Source organism: Felis catus, chromosome D1, assembly GCF_018350175.1.
Source record: "Felis catus isolate Fca126 chromosome D1, F.catus_Fca126_mat1.0, whole genome shotgun sequence".
Taxonomy (NCBI): domain Eukaryota; kingdom Metazoa; phylum Chordata; class Mammalia; order Carnivora; family Felidae; genus Felis; species Felis catus.
The window spans coordinates 23,357,178-23,379,326 of record NC_058377.1 but is presented as its reverse complement, the minus strand read 5'-3'; the positions used below and the strand labels follow the sequence as shown (position 1 = coordinate 23,379,326).

The 22,149-nt window shown below is 55.1% G+C and overlaps 1 protein-coding gene across 5 annotated transcripts in view; it reads left to right on the top strand.

Moving 5' to 3' along the window:
• Positions 1-22,149, top strand: part of KIRREL3 (kirre like nephrin family adhesion molecule 3) — a 553,211-nt gene that overhangs the window by 504,767 nt on the left and 26,295 nt on the right. For all 5 annotated transcript variants that reach the window (XM_023239293.2, XM_023239292.2, XM_023239294.2 and 2 more), the window contains exons 6-8: positions 6,294-6,451; positions 15,826-15,976; positions 22,003-22,108. In XM_023239293.2, the coding sequence (XP_023095061.1) occupies positions 6,294-6,451; positions 15,826-15,976; positions 22,003-22,108 (415 nt within the window). The remainder of the gene's footprint in view (positions 1-6,293; positions 6,452-15,825; positions 15,977-22,002; positions 22,109-22,149) is intronic.

Below are 22,149 nucleotides of genomic sequence, written 5' to 3'. Positions count from 1 at the left end.
AACAAAGGGAGAACGCCCCCTATGTGCTCTCATTGTCCAATGAGCTCTTGCTTCAAAACACTCTCATCAGTTTGTAATTATTCTAGGGGCCCACCAGGGCAGTGCTCCTCAAACACTGAAATACATACAAACTATCTGGGGTGGGTTTTTTTTTTTTTTTAATGTTTACTCATTTTGAGAGACAGAGACAGACAGAGCATGAGCAGGGGAGGGGCACAGAGGGAGAGGGAGACACAGAATCCTAAGCAGGCTCCAGGCTCCGAGCCATCAGCACAGAGCCCGACATGGGGCTCAAACCCCCGGACCGTGAGATCATGACCTGAGCTGAAGTCGGGCGCTCAACCGACTGAGCCGCCCAGGCACCCCTGGGGTCTTTTTTCAATGCTGGTTGTGATTCCAGAGCTCCTGAGGTAGAGCCCAAACATCTGCATTTCTAAACAAGCTCCCAGGTGAAGCAGCGGCTACGGGACCAGCCTGGGCGCACGCTTTGAGTAACAAAGGTCTCCCCATCGGCGTCAAGAGGGCAGGCTGTGTCTGGTATTACTCAACCATCTTATACTCAGATTGTGACATGGAAGAGGCTGAATGAACGAAAGGGAAGGATAAAGGGCAGAAGGTAGAAGGGAATAATGCTGAACGCTGGTTGGCCTACAGCCTGAAGGTAGAGACAAGAGATGAGCCCGGGGATTCTCCCTCCGTGGGGTCAGCTCTGGCACTCCCAGCATGAACTAACCCACACCGTACCCCACCCAGGTCCCTTGGGGCTGCACACCAATGCCTAAAAACAAAGAAGAGCAGTGTCAGCAGCAAACCTCATCCTGCTCTCGGCCAAGTGTCTCTAATCTGTCACCATGCTTAGCCCACAGCCTTCTCCCCAGCCTATGATCCAAATTGGGCTGGTGTCCCTCCTCCACCAGAAGGCATGGTGCTACCTCGAAACAGGCTGAGAACCACCCCCGCTCCCACCCCCAAGCCATTCCAGCCCACGCTGCCCTCTCCAGAAATGACAGGAAGCAGCTAGTCCCCCAGCGTCGCAGCATAGAATTTCTGCACTGCTGTCCCAGGGAGGGCTAGCAGGCTCCCCCTTTTTGCTACCCACCCCCCCAACACTCACTCGTCCACCATCCCCAACTCTACCCCACCACACACACACACACACGCACACACACACACACACACACACACACACAGAGGGTAAAAAGTGCTGACCCCAAAAGTCAATGCCCATGACAGACCTCCCACCCAGCAATCTTTAGTTTATTAACTCAACAAATTCTTGAGCTCCTACTATATGCCAGGCACTGATCCAGACACAGAATTACTGCAATGACCAGGACAGATAAGGTCTTTCTTTGGTGTCAGGAAGCCTCCTTTGTAATATGGGAAGACAGATAATAAATGAACCTGGCGATAAGGAAAATAAAGTGGGGGGATCTAACAGAGAATAATGGAGGGGCTATTGTACAGGGTGGCCAGGCCCCCCTGAGGAGATGACATTTAAGCTGTGTCCTCACTGACAGGAAGAAGCCAGCAAGACAAGGATACAGAAAAGAGATTCCAGAGAAGAGCAAGGGCAAGGCCTGGGCCAGGGGTGAGCTTGGCTTGTTCGGCAAACAGGAAGGCGGTGGGTAGGGTAGAGTGGGTGAGGGGGTGGTGGAAGTCAGTCGCAGATGCAGCCCAGGGCTGAAGGTGCAGGTGCTTGTAGGCAACAGAGAGGAGTTCAAACTATGTTCTAGGTAAAGTATGAGCCACTGGCAGGTTTGAAACCGAGCAGGGACACAACCAGATTCATGTTTTTAATAGAACGCTTGCGGAGAATGCACTGTGTGTGAGTTGAACGAGACCCAGAGCTGCCCTCCTTAGCTTAGCGTCTGCGAGGTGCTCTGCCATGCCATTGGGGGCAGGAAGGTGGCCTGGCTGACCTCCCACTCTTCCTTCTGCAGCAACCACTGGGCAGAATAACCCTCTGTGTCCCTGCTGCTGGCCTCTGTCGGCTGACAGGCCCCATCTGGGCTGACGGAGCCTCTGAGGAATCCCAGAAGCGTGGTCAGGGGCCTACTTAGGCGACCAACTGGATTTGGCAGGACACGCCCATGGTGCTGCCCTTGGCCTGGCACCAAGGGCATCTTCCTAGCCAGTTCTGGTAAGGTTGGCCAACTGAGCAAACCAAGACCAATGAGTCAAATGAGCTTCATGCTGTATAGTCACTGGGCAGGGGCAGTGAGCACTTTCAGAACAGGGCAGAAACCCTCTGACCCCAGCTCCACTTTGCCCTCTGTCCAGCTGGTGGCCTGTGGGAAGAACAGCCAGATGGTCACCCGGAGCCTATGCTCTAGTCCAGAAGCTCAAGGCCTTCTGATCGCAGGATCCCTTCTTAGAGTTAGTTGTGGGGCTGGCTGGTGCTTCCTCAGCTTTTAGCTGTGGCTTTTAGGCAAAGAATCTCTTGTTCCCTAAGACGGTGTAAAGAGCCTCGGGTATATAAAACGGATCAAAGCTTCACCCCGCTGGTGGAGCCAAGAGGCACTTCCCAAGCCCAAGTCCATGCTTCTTTGCCCTCATTCACCGATAACTTTGGGCAGCACTTGTGCTCTCTGACCTCAGTTTCCTCCTCTGTCATGGTGGAACTCAACCGTATCTCCTTGCAACACCTTGCCACACAAGCCCCCTTGCCCTTCGCAGCAGAGCTCCGAGAAAAGTCCTCAAGGGCCCCCTCGGCGCAGCGAGAGACACGGGTGCCCCATGTTGCCCACCCACATGTGTGGCACAGTTTGCAGGGCAGAGCAAGAGGGGAGACCACCCCCCCCCCCCCGCAGCCGCCTGCCCCAACCCTGGACGCTAGGAGAGCAAAGTGCGTGGGCCAAGCAGCCCACAGTGGTAAGGCTGGAATTGGCATGATCCGTTCCTTCCACAAGCGGCGCCCAGGAGCCAGCCCCTGAGGCAGGGTTGTGCCCCTCCTCGGGCCAACATCCAGCTCTGGAGACTGGCTCTGCTTGGGGTGCACTCGGGCCTTCCTCGGGCCTCAGTCACCCAACAGTTAACGCGTTTCTTCTTGACTGACAACCAGCATAACACCAAAACAGTCAACTATTTTTATCTCCGGATTAATCACAAAAGGCTAACGCTTCCACCTTCCCTGTGATTAAAAATTAGGAGACCAAACTCTATAGTGGTTCAGGATAATAACCAATCCTGTGAGGGCGAGGTATGAATAATGCATCTCCAGGCTTGGGCGGCTGGCGCCTTCCCCCCACCCCCCACCCCTCCGCCTGGGCCCCAGTCCCAGCTCCAGGACCCAGGCCTGAATGGAGACGTAATGAGTCGCCCCCTTCCATCGAAGCAACAGCTGCCAAGAACGACTGTTGATTTCTATTCAGCCTCGTGGCCCCCAAACATCCTCCCTCCTCACCCACTCCCACCCCCACACCCCAGCCCCATCCGCACCCCCTCCTACCCCATCTGGTGTGCAGCGAGGCGAAGGCCAATCAATAATGCATAGCTACATGAATAACCGCATGATAACCACTTATTTGGGAAGATATAATCAGGACCCATTCTGCGGCTGGGGGTGTGTGTGTGCGTGCGTGTGTGTGAGTGTGCGTGTGTGTGCGCGCGCCTGGGTACTCACAAAACAGGGTCCTCCTCCCCCCTCCCCTCCTCTGCACGCCCTCTAATCCAATATTCCAGAACACAGCACTAGGCAGCAAGAAGGAAGCCTGGCCCCTCACTGTATTTGGTTTCAAGAAAGCCCTCCTCAGGCTCCATGCTGTGATCACAGTGTGCTGTGCACCTGAGCAAAGGCCCAGAGACCATGGGTTCTCAAACTTGGTCACGCACCAGAATCATCCGGGGAGTTGTAAAAACTCCTGGTGCTTAGGGTCCACCTCCAGAGATTGGGACTGCCAACAGGATTTTTTTTTAAACCGCCCCCAGAAGATTATGATACGCAACCAAGGTTGAGAACCACTGCCTCGGACCCAAGAAATGTCAGCGCCACAGAGAACTTTCCAGATCTCCTATTGTCCTTTCATATGTTGTATCTGGTGAAATAAAGCCACCAGGAGGGACAAGCTTCCCCAATTTACCCTCTGATTTAGGGCACTCGCCACAAGACCACACCAGTTGGCTCTTCACTGGGGAACCCACGGAGACAAGGACGGCCAGGTGTTTCTTCTATTCCCAGAGCTGCCAATGGTTCTTTCCATCTCCCCTGGCTCTCCCCAAGCTCAGCCAGAGCACTCCATCCTGGGCACCTAATGGAGAGAAAGCTGCCACCACAGAAGAAAGCCCCAGCCCAGCCCTCCGGCCCAGCCCGTTGCATAGAGACAAAATTCCCCTCATCGGCAACTGTCACACCCACCCCCCATTTGTGGAAAGCCCACGTCAGCCTCCCTTTTGCTCTCTGGCCACACCAGCACCAAGGAGGCCTCTGGCACTGATGAGGGAGTTTGGGGTGGGCAGGGGGTGGGGGGTTGTCCTTATCATCCAGCCCACAGCCAACATCTGCCTAAGCCCCGAGCCCCTTGGGGAGGTCAGGCCGGGTTGGATGAGGCCAACTTCCTCCCTGGGCCAGGATCTCGGGTGGAGTTCTGGGGCTGATGATAGCGTCTTGTAAGCCCTGATGGTTTATTTTTCCTCAGAAAATGGAAACTTGGGGGTTGGCACACACTGGGCTATAGTAATGAACCGCGCCTCCTCCGAGGCCAGGAAGGAACAGGGCAAGGTCACTAGTGGAAGGTGTGCAGCTTTGGGTGTTTACCTGGAGTTTTCCTGAGGAGCCTGGATGCACCAGGAGAGTGGCAGGTGGGGGGAGGCCCCGGGCAGGGGAGGGAAGCCAGGCAGGTTGTGGGAACGTGCCCTGAGGGGCAGAGGCTGGACAGCACAGCCTGCTAGGTCAGAACTGGCCTGGCCCTGCTCTCTGGTTCTGCTGCATCAGTCTTCTCTGAGCTCATAGTACAGAAACTTACACAGGACCTGGGTGGAAGGATAGACTTTCCCTGGCAACTGGGCAAAGAAGGTCTTCTGTGCTGGGACCCCCATCTCATCACCCAGTCTCCTCTTCATTCGTTCACCGAGCAAACATGCGGTTCAGCCCTCCCCAGGCCTCCGGCACTGACCCACCCAGCCATTCCCTGGGGAAGGAAGACCAGAGATTCATCAGGTGGTCTCCAGGGAGAACTTCCCCTTCTGTGGTTTGTCCAGGGAGAAGAGCCAGGAAGCTGCCGAGGCCTGAGACCCTCCCTGTGTCCATAAGCACGAACATAAGAAGAGGCTCTGTAACCTGAGGCCAGTCACTTAACTTCTCTGGGCCTCCTCTCCAAGTGATGGTCATCTATCATCATAACTGCCCATCCTACATCCCATGGTCACCGTGGGGATCACAGGGGGTGACTCCAAGGGACTTGGCAAATGTTTATGGAGTTTATGCCACCAGGCACTGGGCCCTGAGCTGGGCAGGGTGGGAGCCTCAGCCCCTGCCGTGGATGTCCTTCCCCTGTGGCACTCCCATCTCGAGAGCCACAAGTCTCCGGCCACCCTGTGATGAACTGCAGCGGGAGAAGTGGGCAGCAGAGATCCCCGACTCTGGGATGAGGCAGTTGGAGCCACTCCGGAAGAATCCGGCACTCAGGAGATGCCAGGGGTCACACAGCCGTCTGAAACACTGACTCAGCCTTCCGAGGAGTCCCCTCACCTGTCACCTGCCCCCCTGCAAGGAAAGGGGCTGGCTGGGAGCTGCAGGTGTCAGAGGACCCAGGTGGCATCCCTGGCTCTGGCGCTGATGCTGCTCATTCCCCGAGCGACCTTGAGCAAGTCATTTAATCCTGCTGGGCCTCGATTTCCGGATCCGTGTAATTGGGATAATAATAATGTTTACTTTGCAAGATTGTTGTAAGGATTAAATCAGACAACAGATGTGCCAGTGCTTTGTTTGAGAGAGAGAGAGAGAGAGAGAAGTTAAAAAGAAAGAAAGTACAGATAGTATCTAGGCAGCGGCGCTTTGCTTCCCGATCTGTGAAACGAGGCTAATGATGCCTGCCCTGTCCCCTCACAGGCGCGTCGTGAGCTTCGGATGAGATGATGGCATGAACATTGCAAATAAACATGCAGTGCATATGTCAGAGATTACTGCTGTTGTTGCTATTATAGTTAGAATACAAGGGGATTATACATTTTATTAAAGTATGATAATTATTGTTTGTCGGCGGCTCCATAAAATCCGCCCAGCCCAGAGCCTGCCAGCCCTGCCGGAGGCCAAGGGTGCCCTCAGCCTGACCTCTCTGCTCCTCTCCCCGCAGTGCCGCCCGATGACCCGGTCATCCTGGGGGGCCCTGTGATCAGCCTGAGGGCGGGGGACCCACTCAACCTCACCTGCCACGCAGACAACGCCAAGCCTGCGGCCTCCATCATCTGGTTGCGGAAGGGAGAGGTCATCAATGGGGCCACCTACTCCAAGGTGAGGCCTGGGGGCAGGAGGAAGGGCGGGGCTTTGTGGGGATGGGGCGGGGCCTCGTGGGCATGGGGCGGGGCTGCGTGGGGAGAGCCACCACTCCCCATCTCTATCGCTCTTGCTCCCTCTGTGTGTGCTTTTTGTCTCTCATTCTTTGCTACCTCTCTGTGTCTTTCTTTTTCTCGCGCGCTCTGTGTCACTTTTTCCCTCTCGTGCTGTGTTTCTATTTATCTGACCTTTTCTGTTTCCCCGACTGTGTAACTCTGCCTTCTCTTCTTTCCTGGGGTAATTACTGGGCTTGGCCAAGACCCTACGAATAGAGTATGGTCGGAGGAGGAGACTCAGGGGCAGAAGTGGCCAGGGCCTAGGGTTGCCAGATAAAATACAGGACACCCAGTTACATTTGAATTTCAGTATAAGTATGTCCCAAATATCACATGGGGCATTATTATGCACCATACTTATACTAAAACAATTATTCATTGTGTGTCTGCAATTCAGATTTAATGCAATTCAGAGTGTCCTGTATTTTTATTTGCTAAATCTGGCCACCTTTCCAGGGCTACTGGGTAAGGCTGTTAAGTTCTCCCCGGCCCCAGATGCACCTGACTCAGGGGCCAGGGAAGGCTGGAATCCAGCCCATACTCCCTTACCTTGCCCTGCACCCTGCTCTACCTATCTGCAGGGGTGCCTTTCTGTCATTCACATGAAGTACCATGAATTGGAAGTGCCCTGAACTCACCCCTGTATTAGTTAGGTTTTTTTTTATTTTCTATATTTTTTGATGCTTTGACATCTCAAAGCCTTGCAGATGAGGAGGGACTTTCACTCCCAGGGTTAGCTAATTCCTGGAGACAGCAAACCAAGGTGCTGAGAACAGGCCTTTGCTGGGCCAACCTAACAATCCCGCATCCGTACCCACACCTCGTCCTTTATCAGGCTGGCAGTCCCAGGTGCGAATCCTCCTACCCTAAATCCTCAGGGCTGGATCCTGGGTAACTAAAGATCACTCCTAGGGCCTAGAGCCTGTGGAAATTGTTCAGACCACCCAATCCTAAACTCTTTCAGTTGCCCACGCTGCCTTGTCCGTTCTTTCCCACAAAACTACAATAAAGACTTGCACCCTCTGTCTCCTGACCAACCCTTCCGCCCTCCGTGGAGCCGCAAGCGAAACTGTGAGGAACAAACTACCTGTTCATGGCAGTCATCTCCTGAGCTGCCGGCCTCACCCCTACCTGAATAAAAATAAAATCCCAGGGACATGTTAAAGCAGCTTCCACCAAACTCCAGTCAAGGAAAATTGTAAATAGCGTCCTAGACTGCATTTATATACCACAGAGCCTTTAAAGATGAACAGGACTGTAGAGGAGGGCCGGTCCAGTTCCCTTGATCCGCAGGTAGAAAACCGAGGCCTGACAAGAGAAGTGACTGCCCTTCTCAGTTGGTGAGTGGCTGGAAGGACAGTCTCATGGTGCCCGGGGCTTCGCTCCTTCCTGTGTTCCTCTCAATACCGCCTCAGACAGATGGGCGGCTGCTGAGAGGTTGTGTCAGGCCCCACGGCCAGCCAACACGCCCTGGCTCTGAAACTAGAGGTCTCTCCTCTCCCTGTGGCTCTCCCTGGCCTCAGAAAGTGGGGAGATGCATACGACCTGTTCCCCACTCCCACCCAACCACCAGCTCCACTCTCTGGGTCTTGAAAAGATAAGCAAGGGGGTGCCTGGGTGGCCCAGTCAGTTAAGCGTCCGACTTCGGCTCAGGTCATGATCTCGAGGTTTGTGAGTTCGAGCCCCACATGGGGCTCTGTGCTGACAGCTCGGAGCCTGGAGCCTGCTTCGGATTCTGCGTCTCCCTCTCTCTCTGCCCCTGCCCCGCTCAAGCTCCGTCACTCTCTCTCAAACATAAATAAACATTAAAAAAATTTTCTTTTAAAAAGAAAATAGAAGCAAGGCTTTCACTGTCAGTGGAGGGTATGAGGCAGGACTGATGCTTCTCTGAGGGTGTGTCCTTCCTATCCAAAGCTGACCACCCCATCAAGGCCTCACGCGGAGCCTGGTGCCAGAACTCAGGACAAATGCTTCCCTCGGGCATCAGTCCACCCAGGGGGAAGCTGCCCATTGAGAAATAAATCCCTCATCCATGTCCTGGGCTGGAGCCCCTCTGTTGTGTTATGAAATACAAAAATACAGCACAGGGAGTACATCACCCACATAAGGATGAAAAGGAAGGTAAGGAGTGTTCCTTCCTATCTGGGCATCTGTCCATTCCCTCTCTGAAGTTGGGCCAGCCTGGCCCCTGTCAAGGTTTACTTCCTGCAGAGGACACACCCCCATGGTAAAGAGAAAGGTCAGAGTCACCGTGCTGAACCTGTCCGGGGGCCGCCCTTGCCCCCAGCATGTTGCCCTCATGATGTGGATTTGGCCCCGCTGAGAGTCTGGAACCATGCTACAGCTGACCAGAGCAGGGAGGCTCGCTCACCCTCTGTCCCACCCAACCCTGTTCACACTCCCGCAGGCCTATGGCCCGTGTGACAACACCAGGCAGCGAGGGGCCAGCATTCCAGACCCTGGTCTGTGAACCTCAGGAGAGTCATTCCTTGGGCATCAGTTTCCTCTCCCATAAAACAAAGGGGTTGGATCAGACCCTCTGTGTTAGTAGGCTTGGGCCACATAGCAAAATACCACAGACCAGTGGCTTAAACAATAGGCATTTGTTTCTCACAGGTCTGGAGGCTGGAAGTCCAAGATCAAGGTGCCAGCTCTGGTGACTTCTCTCTTCCTGGAAGACAGCACGTTCTCTCTGTGTCTTCATATGGCCTTTCCTCTGTGTGTGCAGAGAGAGGCAGATCTCTGCTGTCTCTTCCTCTCCTTATAAGGACACCAGTCCTCTTGGATCAGGGCCCCACCCTTATGACCTCATTTACCCTCCGTGACCTCCTTAAAGTCCCCATAGCCTCATGTAGTCACATTGGGGGTCAGGGCTTCTCCATATGAATTCTGGGCAGGGGGACAGACCCGTCCATAACAGGTGCCTGCCGTCTCTGACAAGGTATAAATCTACAACTTGGAGCTCACGGAGAGGGGGGATGATCCAGCAGTGTTCACATGGAACCAGCTCTATGGGCTATCAGGCCCCACCCCTCTGCCTCCCCGCTTCTTCCAGGATTGCAAGGACCATTAACACAGGCACTGCCGAAGTCCGGAAGGCAGAGCAGCCCCAGACAAGCTATGCATGAGGGGCCAGGGCCATGAGCAGCTGAAACAGACAGGGACAGAGAGAGAGATTGAGAGAGCGCACAAGTGCACACACAGGCAAGCTGTGTCCAGAGTCCACAGAAAAGATCCCCCGGGGACAGCCCTGACGGCCCTGAGTTCTCAAGCCCTCGGTATGTGTCACATAGTGGTGGGTCAGCCCCTGGGCCCAGGAGCTGGGCAGCCTCACTTTGAATCCAGCCTCCACCACCTTCCGGCTGCCTAACCTTGCCATGCCTCAGCGTCCCCATCTATACAGTGGGACCCAGAACGGCACCTGCCTCAAGGGATACCTGTGAGGCTTGAATGAAAACCCTGCCTGGCCCTCCCTTGATCCTCACAGGCCCCGGGGTTCGCCCTGCTGTCCGCTTTCCTAGATGAGAATGCCCACGTCACGGTCGGGCTCCGTCACATATTATGGTAATTTAATCTTTCTGCCTCAGTTCCCCAGCTGCAAAACAGGATGACATTAACCATGGACGCCCATGAGGATGGCTGAGACATGGAAAAGGAATTATGCATTGAAGGCACCTGGCATAGAGTCAGAGCATCGGTCGTGTTAGTCCCTCCCCTCAGAGCTCTGCCTCACTCACCCCACTTCTCCCTCCTCAGAGGTCACACAGCAGTCCTGGTTTCATGGAACCTTCTTTCTGCTGTCCAGCAGGAAAGCAGGGGAAGGATGAGCTGGTAGGATGGAGGGCAGCACTATTGAGGATGGCCAGGCCCCTTGACTGGGAGGTCAGTCAGGAAAAAGAAGCACCCTCTGGCCCACCGCTCACCCCCCAGCATAGGCTGTGGTGCCTCTCCCTAAACATGCTGTCACCAGAGCCCTCCTGGCCCGGTCGCTTGGATGCATGCCTGGGACTCTGGCAGGTGTCTGGCTGGGGCAGCATGGGAGCTGGTGGCAAGGCTTCACTCCAAGTCCTCTCCGACTGGACGTCCAGCCTCAGGCTGCCTTCTCTGGGCCTGGCACCAGAGTGGAGGCCACATGGCATTCATCTGGAAAGCCAGCAGATTCACAAACCAGGGGAGGCACGACAGGTTAGGGAAAAGGGGGGAAGACGAGCCGGGCTGAGCCCAGAGACAAATCTTCCCGGAGAGCCAGCTTCTTGCTCCATCTGTTACCTCCCCAACAACTGCCAGGTGGCAGGACGCAGCCTTGACCCTGATGGGGGAGGAGGAGCCGGAAGGAAGGTTGTTTGGTCTTAGGACCCTCGAGTCATGTATGTATCTACCTTGAAGCCCCTTATTCTCCAGCCCTACCTCTCTGCTCCCTCCAGCTTTGGGCTGCTACCTGCCCAGGGGCCACCCACCCACCATCAGGACCAGGGGCCTCCTTAGGGCCCCTGCTAAGAGGGACCCTGGAAGAACACTCCTTAAGGCCCTCACTGGGACCCAGCTCCCTCCATGAGCCCCCTCCACTGTGCCTTCTCTCCCCACTAGTCACCCCGGCTCTGCCCTCCACCCCCTCTGTTTATCTTAAGGGCCTAGAGTCTCTACCAGGGTGGCAGTTGCCTGTCATCTGGGCCTCCTTTGTGAAGGGCATCCATTCTCAACCAGGGCACAAGACTGGGGTCCCTGAGGATGCAGGGTCTGGGGCAAATGGCACTGTGGTTCTCCACCTTTCCTTACAGCCCTCATTCAAGCCATGTGACCACAGGCCATAATGGATCCCCCAGGCAACTATAAAAAGGGGAAAGCAGAGAGTAGATTAAAAAAAAAAAAAAAAAAGGACACGGCAGGTGGGGGAGGTGAGTGAGGAAGGGAGAAGAGAGGAGGCCTTGTTGCCAGGCAATCAGGCCTCACTCAAGGGCTTTCCAGTCTGTTTGCATATCAATGAGCTTCCCAGATTTAGCACCAGGGATGGGGCACCCACCCCCTGCATTCCCTCCACATCTCGAGCACATCCACCCCTCCCCACCTGTGGTTCCCACCCAGACATCACCAGGCCTCCCATCTCTTGGGGTGCAGCCCGGCTCTCCACTGCCCAGCTGAGGCCCTGGGGGCTTTGGAAAGAGCAGAGCGGCCACTGCTGGACGACCGCACACAGGAAGCGCTCTGTCCCCCCAGCCCCACCTCCAGGTCACTGCCAGTTGAATGCCAAGTGCCTGCCCTCGGGGATGGCGCAATGGGGCTGGGAACACAGGAAGCTGCAAGGGGCAGGCAGGGTAAGCGGCGCCTCACACAACCACTGGGACAGTCTCGAAAGTTCCTTGGAAGTCCCTAGTGGATGGAGGCCAATGGACACAGAGGAGTGGAAGCCCTCCCATGAAGGCTTCTGCTCTGACACTCCTGTGCACCTGCCTCTGCTCCATATCTACATACATGGGTGGGCTGGGTCCCGGTAGAGCCTCGGGAGCTGCCATCAGGGTCCCATGAGCCAGGCTGAGTGACTCTGAGGTTGGGGGTTAGCAACACACTTCTGCCCACCAAGCTGGAGGGAGGGCTGCCCCAGGTCTTAGAGGTGGTGGCCCCAGAAACAAAGTGACTTGCCATTAATCATCCACTTACACTCCCTGAGCTGATCTGCATCTTAATGAAGGTTTCTGGAGCAGGAGCTGGGAGGCTGGGGCCCAACGTGTGTCCCCAGAGTCAAGTTCAGTGAAGGGAAGACAGGGAGAAGGAGCCGGGAGGGGAGGAGAAGCAGGCTGTGACAAGAGCCAGCAAATGATAGAATGTTCCACCTGGCCTGTACCTTCAAGGCCACAAAATCCAAAGGCTTCATTTGCATGTGAGAAAAGGGGAGAGTGGGGAGATCTGTGAGAGGGAAATATAGGAAAAGAAGAGAGAAAAGAGAAAGAAGAGGAGAGAAGATAAGGAAGACAGGAGGAAGGAAGGAAAACTAGGTTGAGAATTGGGACTGAGGCCAAGCACTGCCTGCGGAGCAGACAGGCCACCGGGCCAGACGGGGCTCGGCTTTACACCTGCAGGTCAACCCACCAGCCTGACCCTCCCCAGGACCACCCTACTCCATTGCCTGCACACTGGCGCTCCTCTGCCCAGGGTCTGGATCCCAAGGAGCTGGAGCCCAGGGTGAGATGCTCAGAGCCTCTCCCAAGGGGGCGCCAGCTTCCCGGCCCTGCCTTCCTCTCCCTCTCCCCTTGGTTAATGAACACGTCTCCCTTTTCTCTAATTAGCTGGAACAAACAACTTGAACCAGAATTTTTAGTTCCCAGAAAAGCACATGCCCGGACACAGTAAATATGTCATTAATCATCATTCTGAGGCACAGGAGCACCCTGGGTACTGGGAGGAAGGGAAGCAGTCAGAGGGCCTAATTAGGAGCTCAGGCCTCCCCGCTCCCCTCCCGCCAGCACCCCGGCAGCCCTGTTCCTTTCCACCAGGCAGAGAGCAGATCAATTGGAGAGGTTCCCGGCAGAGTCAAACTTAATGTAAATGTTCTTGTTAGCACAAGGGTAAAAGTAAAGGAAAGGGGATGAGGAAGAACAATACCCACCTCTTCGCCCCCCCCCCCACTCCCTCCACCCTACCCCAGGTCTTATTTCCATCCAGGAAATTGTTCTTATTATCGCTTTGCTATTTATAGACACATGAAGTCTGCTGAAGAGTCCGGAACCGTTACTGTGGTGCGGCCACAGCTCCCTCTGCTCTGACTTGGCTTGGGGCTAATCTGCTCTCCCCTCACCCCTGTTTGGCTGGCCTCCAGTTTAGCGCCCTGGCCCTGAGACTGATCTGCAGACCCTTATCCCACTGACTTATCCCACACCCACCCCTTGGCTTGCTGGGGCTGACCACATCGCTCCCCCCGGCCCTGGCCCAGCTCCAGAACCCCTCTGCCCAGGGCTGAGGCCCAGGAAAGATTGTGCGGTGAGGCCTCAAGCCACGGGAGCCTGCCCAGGCCCAGGTAGTTCTAGAACATGCTAGAGAAATAGTCTGGACCACTGCCCTGCTCTGTGGATCTCTCTGGCATCAGGACCTGGCTTTGTCTAAAGCTGGATATGCTGTTCTAGACAGAGCCTCATGTCATGTTCTCCTGGTGTTGGAGGCTTACAGGCTTTGCCCCATGCTGAGAAGGACCCCCCAGAACTGAGGACCCAGAGAGCAGGTTCCAGCTGCCTATGTGCTGTTAAACAACAAAAATTCAACTAAGTAAATGTAAAGATCTAATTGGCTTTAGTAAATGATTCATAAATCGGGAGGCATCTCATCTAGGAACTGGAAAGTTCCAAGGAGGTCTACAAAATGGAAGGTTTTTAAAGGCAGAGAAGGGGCAGAATAAAAGGAAATTATAATCAAAGAAGGAATTATTTCAGGCAAGTTCACTCTTAGGCAGTGACAGAGGGATGACCTCCTCCTGCTAACCAAGAATTTCTAGGTTGGCTGGTGAAATGTCACATTCCGGCAGGGCTGGGGTTTGAAACTGCATTAAGTTAGGTGTTAAGTCCTTGCTGATGTGGGGCCCTTAACATAAGTAACTCCATTTTGGGCCTGCTTTCTCCTTTTCAACACTGCTGAGTAGCTCAATGAACGTAAAGTGCTTAATCCCTCGAATTGTTCCCACCTTCAAGTGAAGATCATATTAACCACCATCTAGCTTTCAGGGAGCCGTGGTGTGAGGGTGCTGGGCTCTGGGGGTCACCATTCTCAAGTGCAAATCCCAGCCCTGCCTAGCAAGTCCCCGACTCACTTTGAACTAAGTTTTCTACTAAGTGGAGATAATGCTCCCTTCCTTGTGGGGTCCGGCGAGAACAATGTCGCTGTTATCTTAAGGGAGGTTTTGAGAAGTAACGTCTATTCGTCTATCCCGTGGCCCTAAGCAAGCCAAAATAAGATGGCGTCCAGCACCCTTCTCTGGAGGGGGTTAAGGAGCTTCCCAGGATCAGAAGTCTCTGAGTACTGAACAAGTCCAGTCCCACCTTGGAAGTGGCTCCCCTGCCTGACACAGCTCCCCAGCACCTTACCTTAGTGGATCACCGTGAGCTCAGGGTGCGGTGCGGGGCACCAAACTGATGGGGAGGTAGCCGGAAGGGGGCGCAGCAGTGATGGCGGAACTAGCTGCAGCATGAGCCCCTGAAAACAAAGGGATGGAAGGCAGGAGACCAAAAGGCTTTCAGGCTTTGCATTTGTTCCCAAGGACTGCCCTAACGAAGCACCTCAACTGGTGCTTAAGACAATCAAAATGTATTGTCTCTGGGTTGTGGAGGCCAAAAAATCTGAAAGCAAGGTGTCAGCAGGCTGTGATCCCTCCAGGGAGAGTCCTTCCTTGCCTCTTCCACTCCCGGAGGCTCCCAGTGTTCCTTGGCTTGTGGCCACATCGTTCCGGGCTCTGCCCGTCTTCAGGTGACCTTCCTTGTTTCTTTCTGTGTCCTCTCCTCTTCGTCTGAGGACATTAGTCATTGACTTTACCCTCTCCCCCAAATCCAGGGTGATCTCAAGATCTTAACAAGTTCCCGATGACTTAGCTTATCTCTGAAGACCCTAATTCCAAATAAGTTGCCATTCTGAGGTTCCGTGAAGACATAGATTGGGGGGGTGGGGATGCTCTTCAGCCCCCTGTCGGACCCTCTTACTCTTCTCAACCCCAACTTGAAGGGTAAGTTCGGTGGAGCTGCGTGGGCTCTCCTGAGCTTACCTGTTTTCTCATCTGTCACGTGGAAGATAATGGCATCTGTCCTGCCTGTGATGGGTTGGGGCTCTAATGAGGTCAGGAAGTGAAATGACTTGAAACGTTGGAAGGGTTCACATAGATAAAGCAATATCTGCATCCCCGCTCCAGGCTTGCCCTTACCCCCATGCCCCAACTGCGCCGTCCGCCGCTGGGCACATTCTCTGTGCTGCCTGCAGACCCAGAGGCTCCCCCCAACACCAGAGGACACCTGCAACCTGATTTCCTTTGGGCCCGGCCTGGTTTCTTTTACGCTTTGGGGTATACAAGTCCAGGCTGATTGTCCCCCATGATAGAAAACCTAGTTTCTTTTTCCTTCTGCAGCCCAGTGCTCGAGTAACCCCCCAGCTCTCCACAGAGACTTGCACCCCTGGGTGTCCCGACCTGAGGGCTCCTTCTCCTTTCAGCGAGGCTGGAGCATGTCTTCCTGCCCAGGACATCCCCTCTGAGTGACATGTGGCCTTCTTTCCCTGCCCTCCTCCCCCCCCCCCCCCGCCCCGCCCCAGACTCTGCTTCGAGACGGCAAGCGTGAGAGCATCGTGAGTACGCTCTTTGTCTCCCCCGGCGATGTGGAGAATGGACAGAGTATCGTGTGCCGAGCCACCAACAAAGCCATCCCCGGAGGGAAGGAGACTTCAGTCACCATCGACATCCAGCGTGAGTACTGACGCGGCCCTCCCAGCTGGGCCAGGCCTGGGGCAGGAACCACCCGTCAGTCCCTGCCCGGAGCACGGATTGGGGGAAAACGCCAGGCCTGGATAACCAGCTCCCTAGAGCCACACGCCAGCTTCTTCTTGCCCCCTCTCTGGGGGGTGTCCGGAGACAGGAAATGGGTCAGACAGCTCCCCGGACTGGCCGGCTTTGTGTTAATGGGCACCCAAAGGTCTTGTCCTTCTTATTGTCACATGAAGTAACAACATCAGATGAGGACCTTTGGCAAATGACATGGTCAAGCCACATGTCCAAACCTGTATGAGGTAGAACTTCCACATCAGTAAATATCTGAGTCAGTCCCCGGGCCTGCTTTCACCAGGGGGCCCCTTCTTGAAGAGGAAGCCAGAGCAGAGATACTGGGGGCCACAGGGTGTTCGGGGCCCCTGAGTGGGTGAGCAGCACATACCCTACAGAAGCTGGGGACCCAGGGGCCCCTCTCATGGAAGGGGCGGTCAGGGAGAGAAGAAGAGTGGTCATTCAGTCAGCCCACACTTTCCACGTATTATTTCATCTTTACAACAACCATTTGGGTAGGTGGACAGTGGTCCCTATGTGGGACACCGAGGCACCCAGAGGTTGATCAGCTTGCCCAAGGCCACATAACTGTCAAACGCAGACAGCCTCGCTTTCCAGAGCCCGCACTGGTAACCCCTCCTCTACACTTCCCCACAGCGGGCCCTCAGCGAGCGTCTGCCCTCACGATTAACGTTAACAGGATTGATGCGTTAAAACTCCCCCAGCATCCTATTCCAAAAGTCACCTAAAAAGACTCCTTAACAGTCTCCTAAAACCTCCCTAAATTTTCTGTCAGCCCCAGAGAACAACAACAACAACAACAACAACAACAAAAATGTTCAACAAGGTGGTCCTGCGGCCTTCCTCCCAGTACTGGACTAGTTTAGGTCTGAGGTCTCAGCACTCAAAAGTTGACTTTTCTTCTCTTAAATCCCCCTCCCTGCCAGGGAGCGTGAGGCCACCATGTGCCGGGGGCTGTTTTGGTGCTACGCTAAGCGCTACAGGCTGGCATTCATTTCCTTCTTATTATTTCATTCATTTTAAATCAAATTCATTTACAAACCTTTCCCAACAGCCTGGCTCATCTCAGCCTTCTGGATTCTGAGCTCCACCTGGCTCCACAGGCAGGGATCTGGAGTCCAGAGGGGCGGGGCCCAGCGAGCCGAAGTCCTTACTCTGTCTAGAATCCTGGCAGCTGCCACTTAGATCCCAGAGGGCAGAAGAAACAGTTGTAACCCTCAGTCTCGCTCTAGAGACTCAGACACAGCGGAGTTCTTGGAGAAGGCTTCATCTTCTCTGTCCTCACTGGCTAGTAACCCTACTCCCTCATCACCACCAACTATTCTATTCCTCATTTAATGAGAGCCAAGAACAGTGGGGCTCTTGCCAGACCCAGGACCAGGCTGAGGGGAGGGAGCCGCTCACTCGGAGGATCCCGGATCCCGTAAATACGGGGCTGCCCTGAGGGGGCTGCCTGTCTTGCCCCAGCCCTGGCTGTCCACACCCACCAGCTTCTTCTGAGCAGCAGCTGTGGGCCTAGCTCTTGAGAAAAAGCAAAATACTCCGGGGATCAGGTGGTCCGGCATGCAAAAAGGCCCCACCACCATGGGCTGTGCGGGCCTAAGCTTGTCACTTTATTCTGGGGATACCCGTTCCTTGTCCTGTGACCGAATGATGTCCAGAGTTTCTTCTTGCCCTTGGATTGACCGTGATCAGAGCTGTCTTCAAACACAAGCCAGATCTGGGAGGCATGTGGGTGGGGGACAAGAGACATCCAAGCCTCCCACTGCTGGGCTGCTGGTGTGCCCCCCGCCAAGCCCCAACCTGGTCAGGAGGCCCACGCCAGCTACGGAATCCGCACAAAAGGAGCCAGCCGGCAGCCCCCCACGGCAGCAGCCTGGCCCCGGCAGGGGGACACCTGGCGGCAGCCACACTCCCCTCCAGGCCATTCTCCATCACACCAGGAGAAGCTCTCCTGTCAACAAGAAAGGCATCATCCTAATAGCCCACCAACTATTACTAATGCCCTCTAATGAGATGATCAATTCACCAGGGCACACAGATGACGGTCTGCATCAGAGGAGGAGGACGCCAGCCTTGCCGGGTCTCTGCGCCCTGGCTGGCTGTCTTTCCAAGGACACCTCAGCCCCAGGAGGTGGGAAGCATCAGGAATGAGATCGGAGAGTGGCCGAGGACCCAGGTGCCCGGTTCCTAGGTGGGCCCCGTCTGAGGCAGGACAGGGATTGGTTAAGGCCACAGCATTGTTCCTGGTTTGAATTCTGGCTCCTGCCCCCTACTGAAGGATGTTGGCCTGGTTAGTTAACCCCTTTGTGCCTCAGTTTCCTCATCTGTATGTGGAAGTGGCAATGCTGACTTCATCTGGTGGCTGTGAGGATCAAATTAAGTCCTTCAGGTGGCGTTTGGAGCACAGGCAGGCTCAGGCACAGGGGGAGCACTCCCCATGTGCGGTGCCCCTCCCAGCCCTGACAGGGGACAGGCCTCTGTCCATTTGCGCCCTCTCCTCAGGTGCTTGCGTGGACCTGCCCAGCAAAAGCAGGCGCTCCCTCCGCCACCTCCCCCAGACTCCTTCCTCCTCCATTTTTCCATTTGTTCGTTTAGTAAGCGTCCAGCTGTTTACCGTGGACACCATGGGCCGGATCAGAGCCGCCTTTGCAAACCTGCTCATTTTCTCAGTCAACCAAGAAGCATCCAAACTCAGCAAAAGCGCATTTGTTGTTTGTTTCCCTTGGTCTTTATATGTTACCCAACGGAAGACAAAACCCCCAGATTGAGTAATGGGAGAGAAAGCTTAACACCCCCAAAGTCTCACTACATCTGGACGCTGCCATCCAGCTGCCAAGTTTCAAATGAATGTGCTATAAAATCACTGAGTCATGGAGTTTCTCTCTTTTCCACCCCCTCCTCGATGTAATGCTTCCCCTGAACACACACACACACACACACACACACACACACACACGCGCGCACACACACACACGCACGCACGCACTCGCGCACACAGGTTGCTGATGGAAACACTAACAGACTCTCAGCTGTAACATCTGTTCAATATGATCTCAGTTCCACCAGCTACATCAAAGCTGCCCTCCTGCAAGTTAATGCAACCGACATCACAAGTGGGATTAAAATCGTGTTTAATAGTTGGATATGACATACACTATTTATACCTCGGGAGCCTGCTAGACTCCTGAAAATTCATACCCTGCACATCCAGAGGAGAGGGGTGGACAGAGGGACACAGGCACCTCGGGGTCTGGGGTGGAGGTGCAGGTGAGACTAGCAAGTGTATAAGCCGCCTAGGGACCCATTCTCTTGGGGCCCTTCAAGAAAGGGGGGAGGGTGCCGAGGATTTTGCAGAGGTAAGGAAGCTTCGGAAGAGAGGCACGCACAGGATGAGCTCAGCATGCAGGTGTGCAATGGAGAAGGGGAACGGGCAGCAGGATGGGTCCCACAACAGACATATGCTCCATTGCCCTGCTCCCCAGGACTCAAAACCCTATAAAGGACATCCAGGTGGGGAGGGGCCTCCTGGAACTACCCCCTCAAGTTCTGTGGCAGATAGATTCTAGATTCTACCCAACTGGCACCATCGCCTCCTCAAATAAGAGTCGGATTGAGGGACTCCGCTCTGCCTCCCAGGATTGGGTGGACGTGGGCCAGCCATGCGTTTGGTTCCAGATGGTGAGCACCAGATTCCTCTGCCTCAGAACATGCTTCTCGAACACACAGCAAGATGCAAGCTCCTCCCTAGGTCTCCACATCTCTAGGGTGGCGCCATCAGAGCCCTGGGGTGCCCAGGTTAGCTGGCTAGCCCTGCACAGAAAGAGGGCCCCTGACTGCCATGACGTGGGAAGCTGGCGGCCCTCAGCTTGGGTTGGGGCAAGTGGCACGGAGCGGATGGGCAGCAGCTGGTAGATGCTACAGGGTTCTGGGGGGTCTCAGCTCTCCTAGGGGGTGGGAGGAGAGTTCTCATGGCTAAGTCCCTGCCGCACTCGTCACTACTTGAATTACGCTTTAGAGACGAAGACTGAGATCATTGAAATACCTGTCACTTCGCTTGTAATTCTCCATGAAATTCCTCCACTGCTGCAGTAGCAGATGCTCCCAGGATCGTGCTCAGCCTCCGGAACCAGGGGCTCATGTGGGGAGATCAGGGTCCCCAGAACAGTCAGCCACCTGCTGCGCAGGGACCAGAGTTCTCTCCCCACCACCCCCGCCCCTGCATCTCTCAAGCCGTCTGCAGATACCAGCACAGCCCTGCGGGCCACCTCCCTGGCCCCAGCTCTGTGCAGGGAGGCAAGATCCAGCTTGGGCACCGGCAAGACAAAGCGGGGCCACGGGCTCAAATGATTCCCAGCTCTGCGGTGGGCTAGGCTCAGTTCCAGCAGGTGACTCTCTGAGGGTCTCAGAACCCCAACTGTGGTCCCAAACAGAGGCTCAGGCCGGGCCGGTTGGAGCCCTGCTCCCCTCACGATGCCCTTCACACGCGCCCTAGAGGGGTCAGCATTTTTCTCGATGGTCTCTGAGAAATCGCCTTCTTCTTTTCCTGAAAATAGGCTGGACTGAACCCCTGGGAAGCCCACATGCCCTTCTGGCAGTTTGCTGTGCTCATGGGTGAGGACCAGCCCAAAGATGCAGCCCAGGACCCTGGCTGGGTGGCAGGCACCAAGCTGCCCTCCTCACCCCCGACTTGAATCCCATAGACGTAGACCGTGACAAGGAAGAATGGGTTCTGGTCTCTGTTTCCACCTTTCCATCTCTCCGCATCTTTCTCCCCGTCCCTTTTCTCGAGTTCTCATTACTGTGTGGTCTTTGTCCCCAACACCCTGTCGCCTTCTGTCTGCTTGTCTCCTCTGGTCTTTTCGCTTTTAGTCTGAAGTCTTTGTCTGATTATGTGCTCCTGTGTATACATGTCTCTCCATTTCTCTGCTCTCTGCTTCTCTCTGTCTCTTTTTCTTCTTCTTCCTCTGCATTTCTCAGTCTCTGTCTGTCTGTGTCTCTGTGTCGCTCTCTCATCTCCATGTCTCTCTTCTATGTTAGTACCCTGCCTGCCTCCCATCTCTTTGGTCTCTGCGTCTCTGTTTCCTGTCCCTCCCCCTTCTCTACCTCTCCCTTCCCTCCCTCCCTCTCTTTTTCCCTCCCCCCTCTCTCCCTCCCCTTCTCTTCCTCCCCCCTCTCTACCTCCCTTTCCCCCCACCCTCCCTCTCCCTTTCCCTCCCCCCTCCCACGCTCCCTCCCTCTTCCACCTCCCCCTTTCTCTCTCCCTCCCTCTCTCCCGGCCTCCTCCACCTCCTACCATTTAGCACCTCAGAGCCTGGCTTCCCCTCACATTGAATGAGAAAGACTAGCCCAGCCTGGGGAGCTGAGGGCTGGGTGACACCAGTCAGGGCCCAGCAGAGATGATTAGGCTGATGAAAGGGTGTAAATGCCACTTTGAAGTTAACAGATACACCAGAACCTTTCACAGACAGATATGAAACACACATTTCAAAGACAAAAAAAAAGTGTATTTAAATGGGGCTTAGTGCCCACCACCCCCCACTCTGTGTGCCCCCTGCACCCCCTTTGCCCACCTCTCCCGTCTGAAGTGTTTTGCTCCCTCTCACAAATGGAAGATGGGCAGGCAGCAGGCTTCTGGGGGCCCAGACAACTGTGCTTCCTGGCTGGCTGTTCCTTTAAGCACCAGGCCTTGAATCCACAGTGGAAGCCCAGACCCCACCACCACCAGCAGTGCTGAAGCAGGCACCCCCAGGGAGCAAGGGAGCCCTCTGCTCAGCGCCCCAACTTTCTAGGGGGCCCACCAGCGGGTGGCCACTCACCAGAATCTCTGGCCTTTGTCCCCCATGTCACCCTGGGAAACTTCCTGCCGCATTTTTCCCCCCAAACCATGGCCACAGTTGCTCAGCCTGCAAGGGAATCTCTTCTCTCTTCAGACCCCCCACTTGTCAACCTGTCGGTGGAACCACAGCCGGTGCTGGAGGACAACGTCGTCACGTTCCACTGCTCCGCAAAGGCCAACCCAGCTGTCACCCAGTACAGGTAAGAGTCCTGCTAAGGAGGCACCGCCTGGCCACTGGACC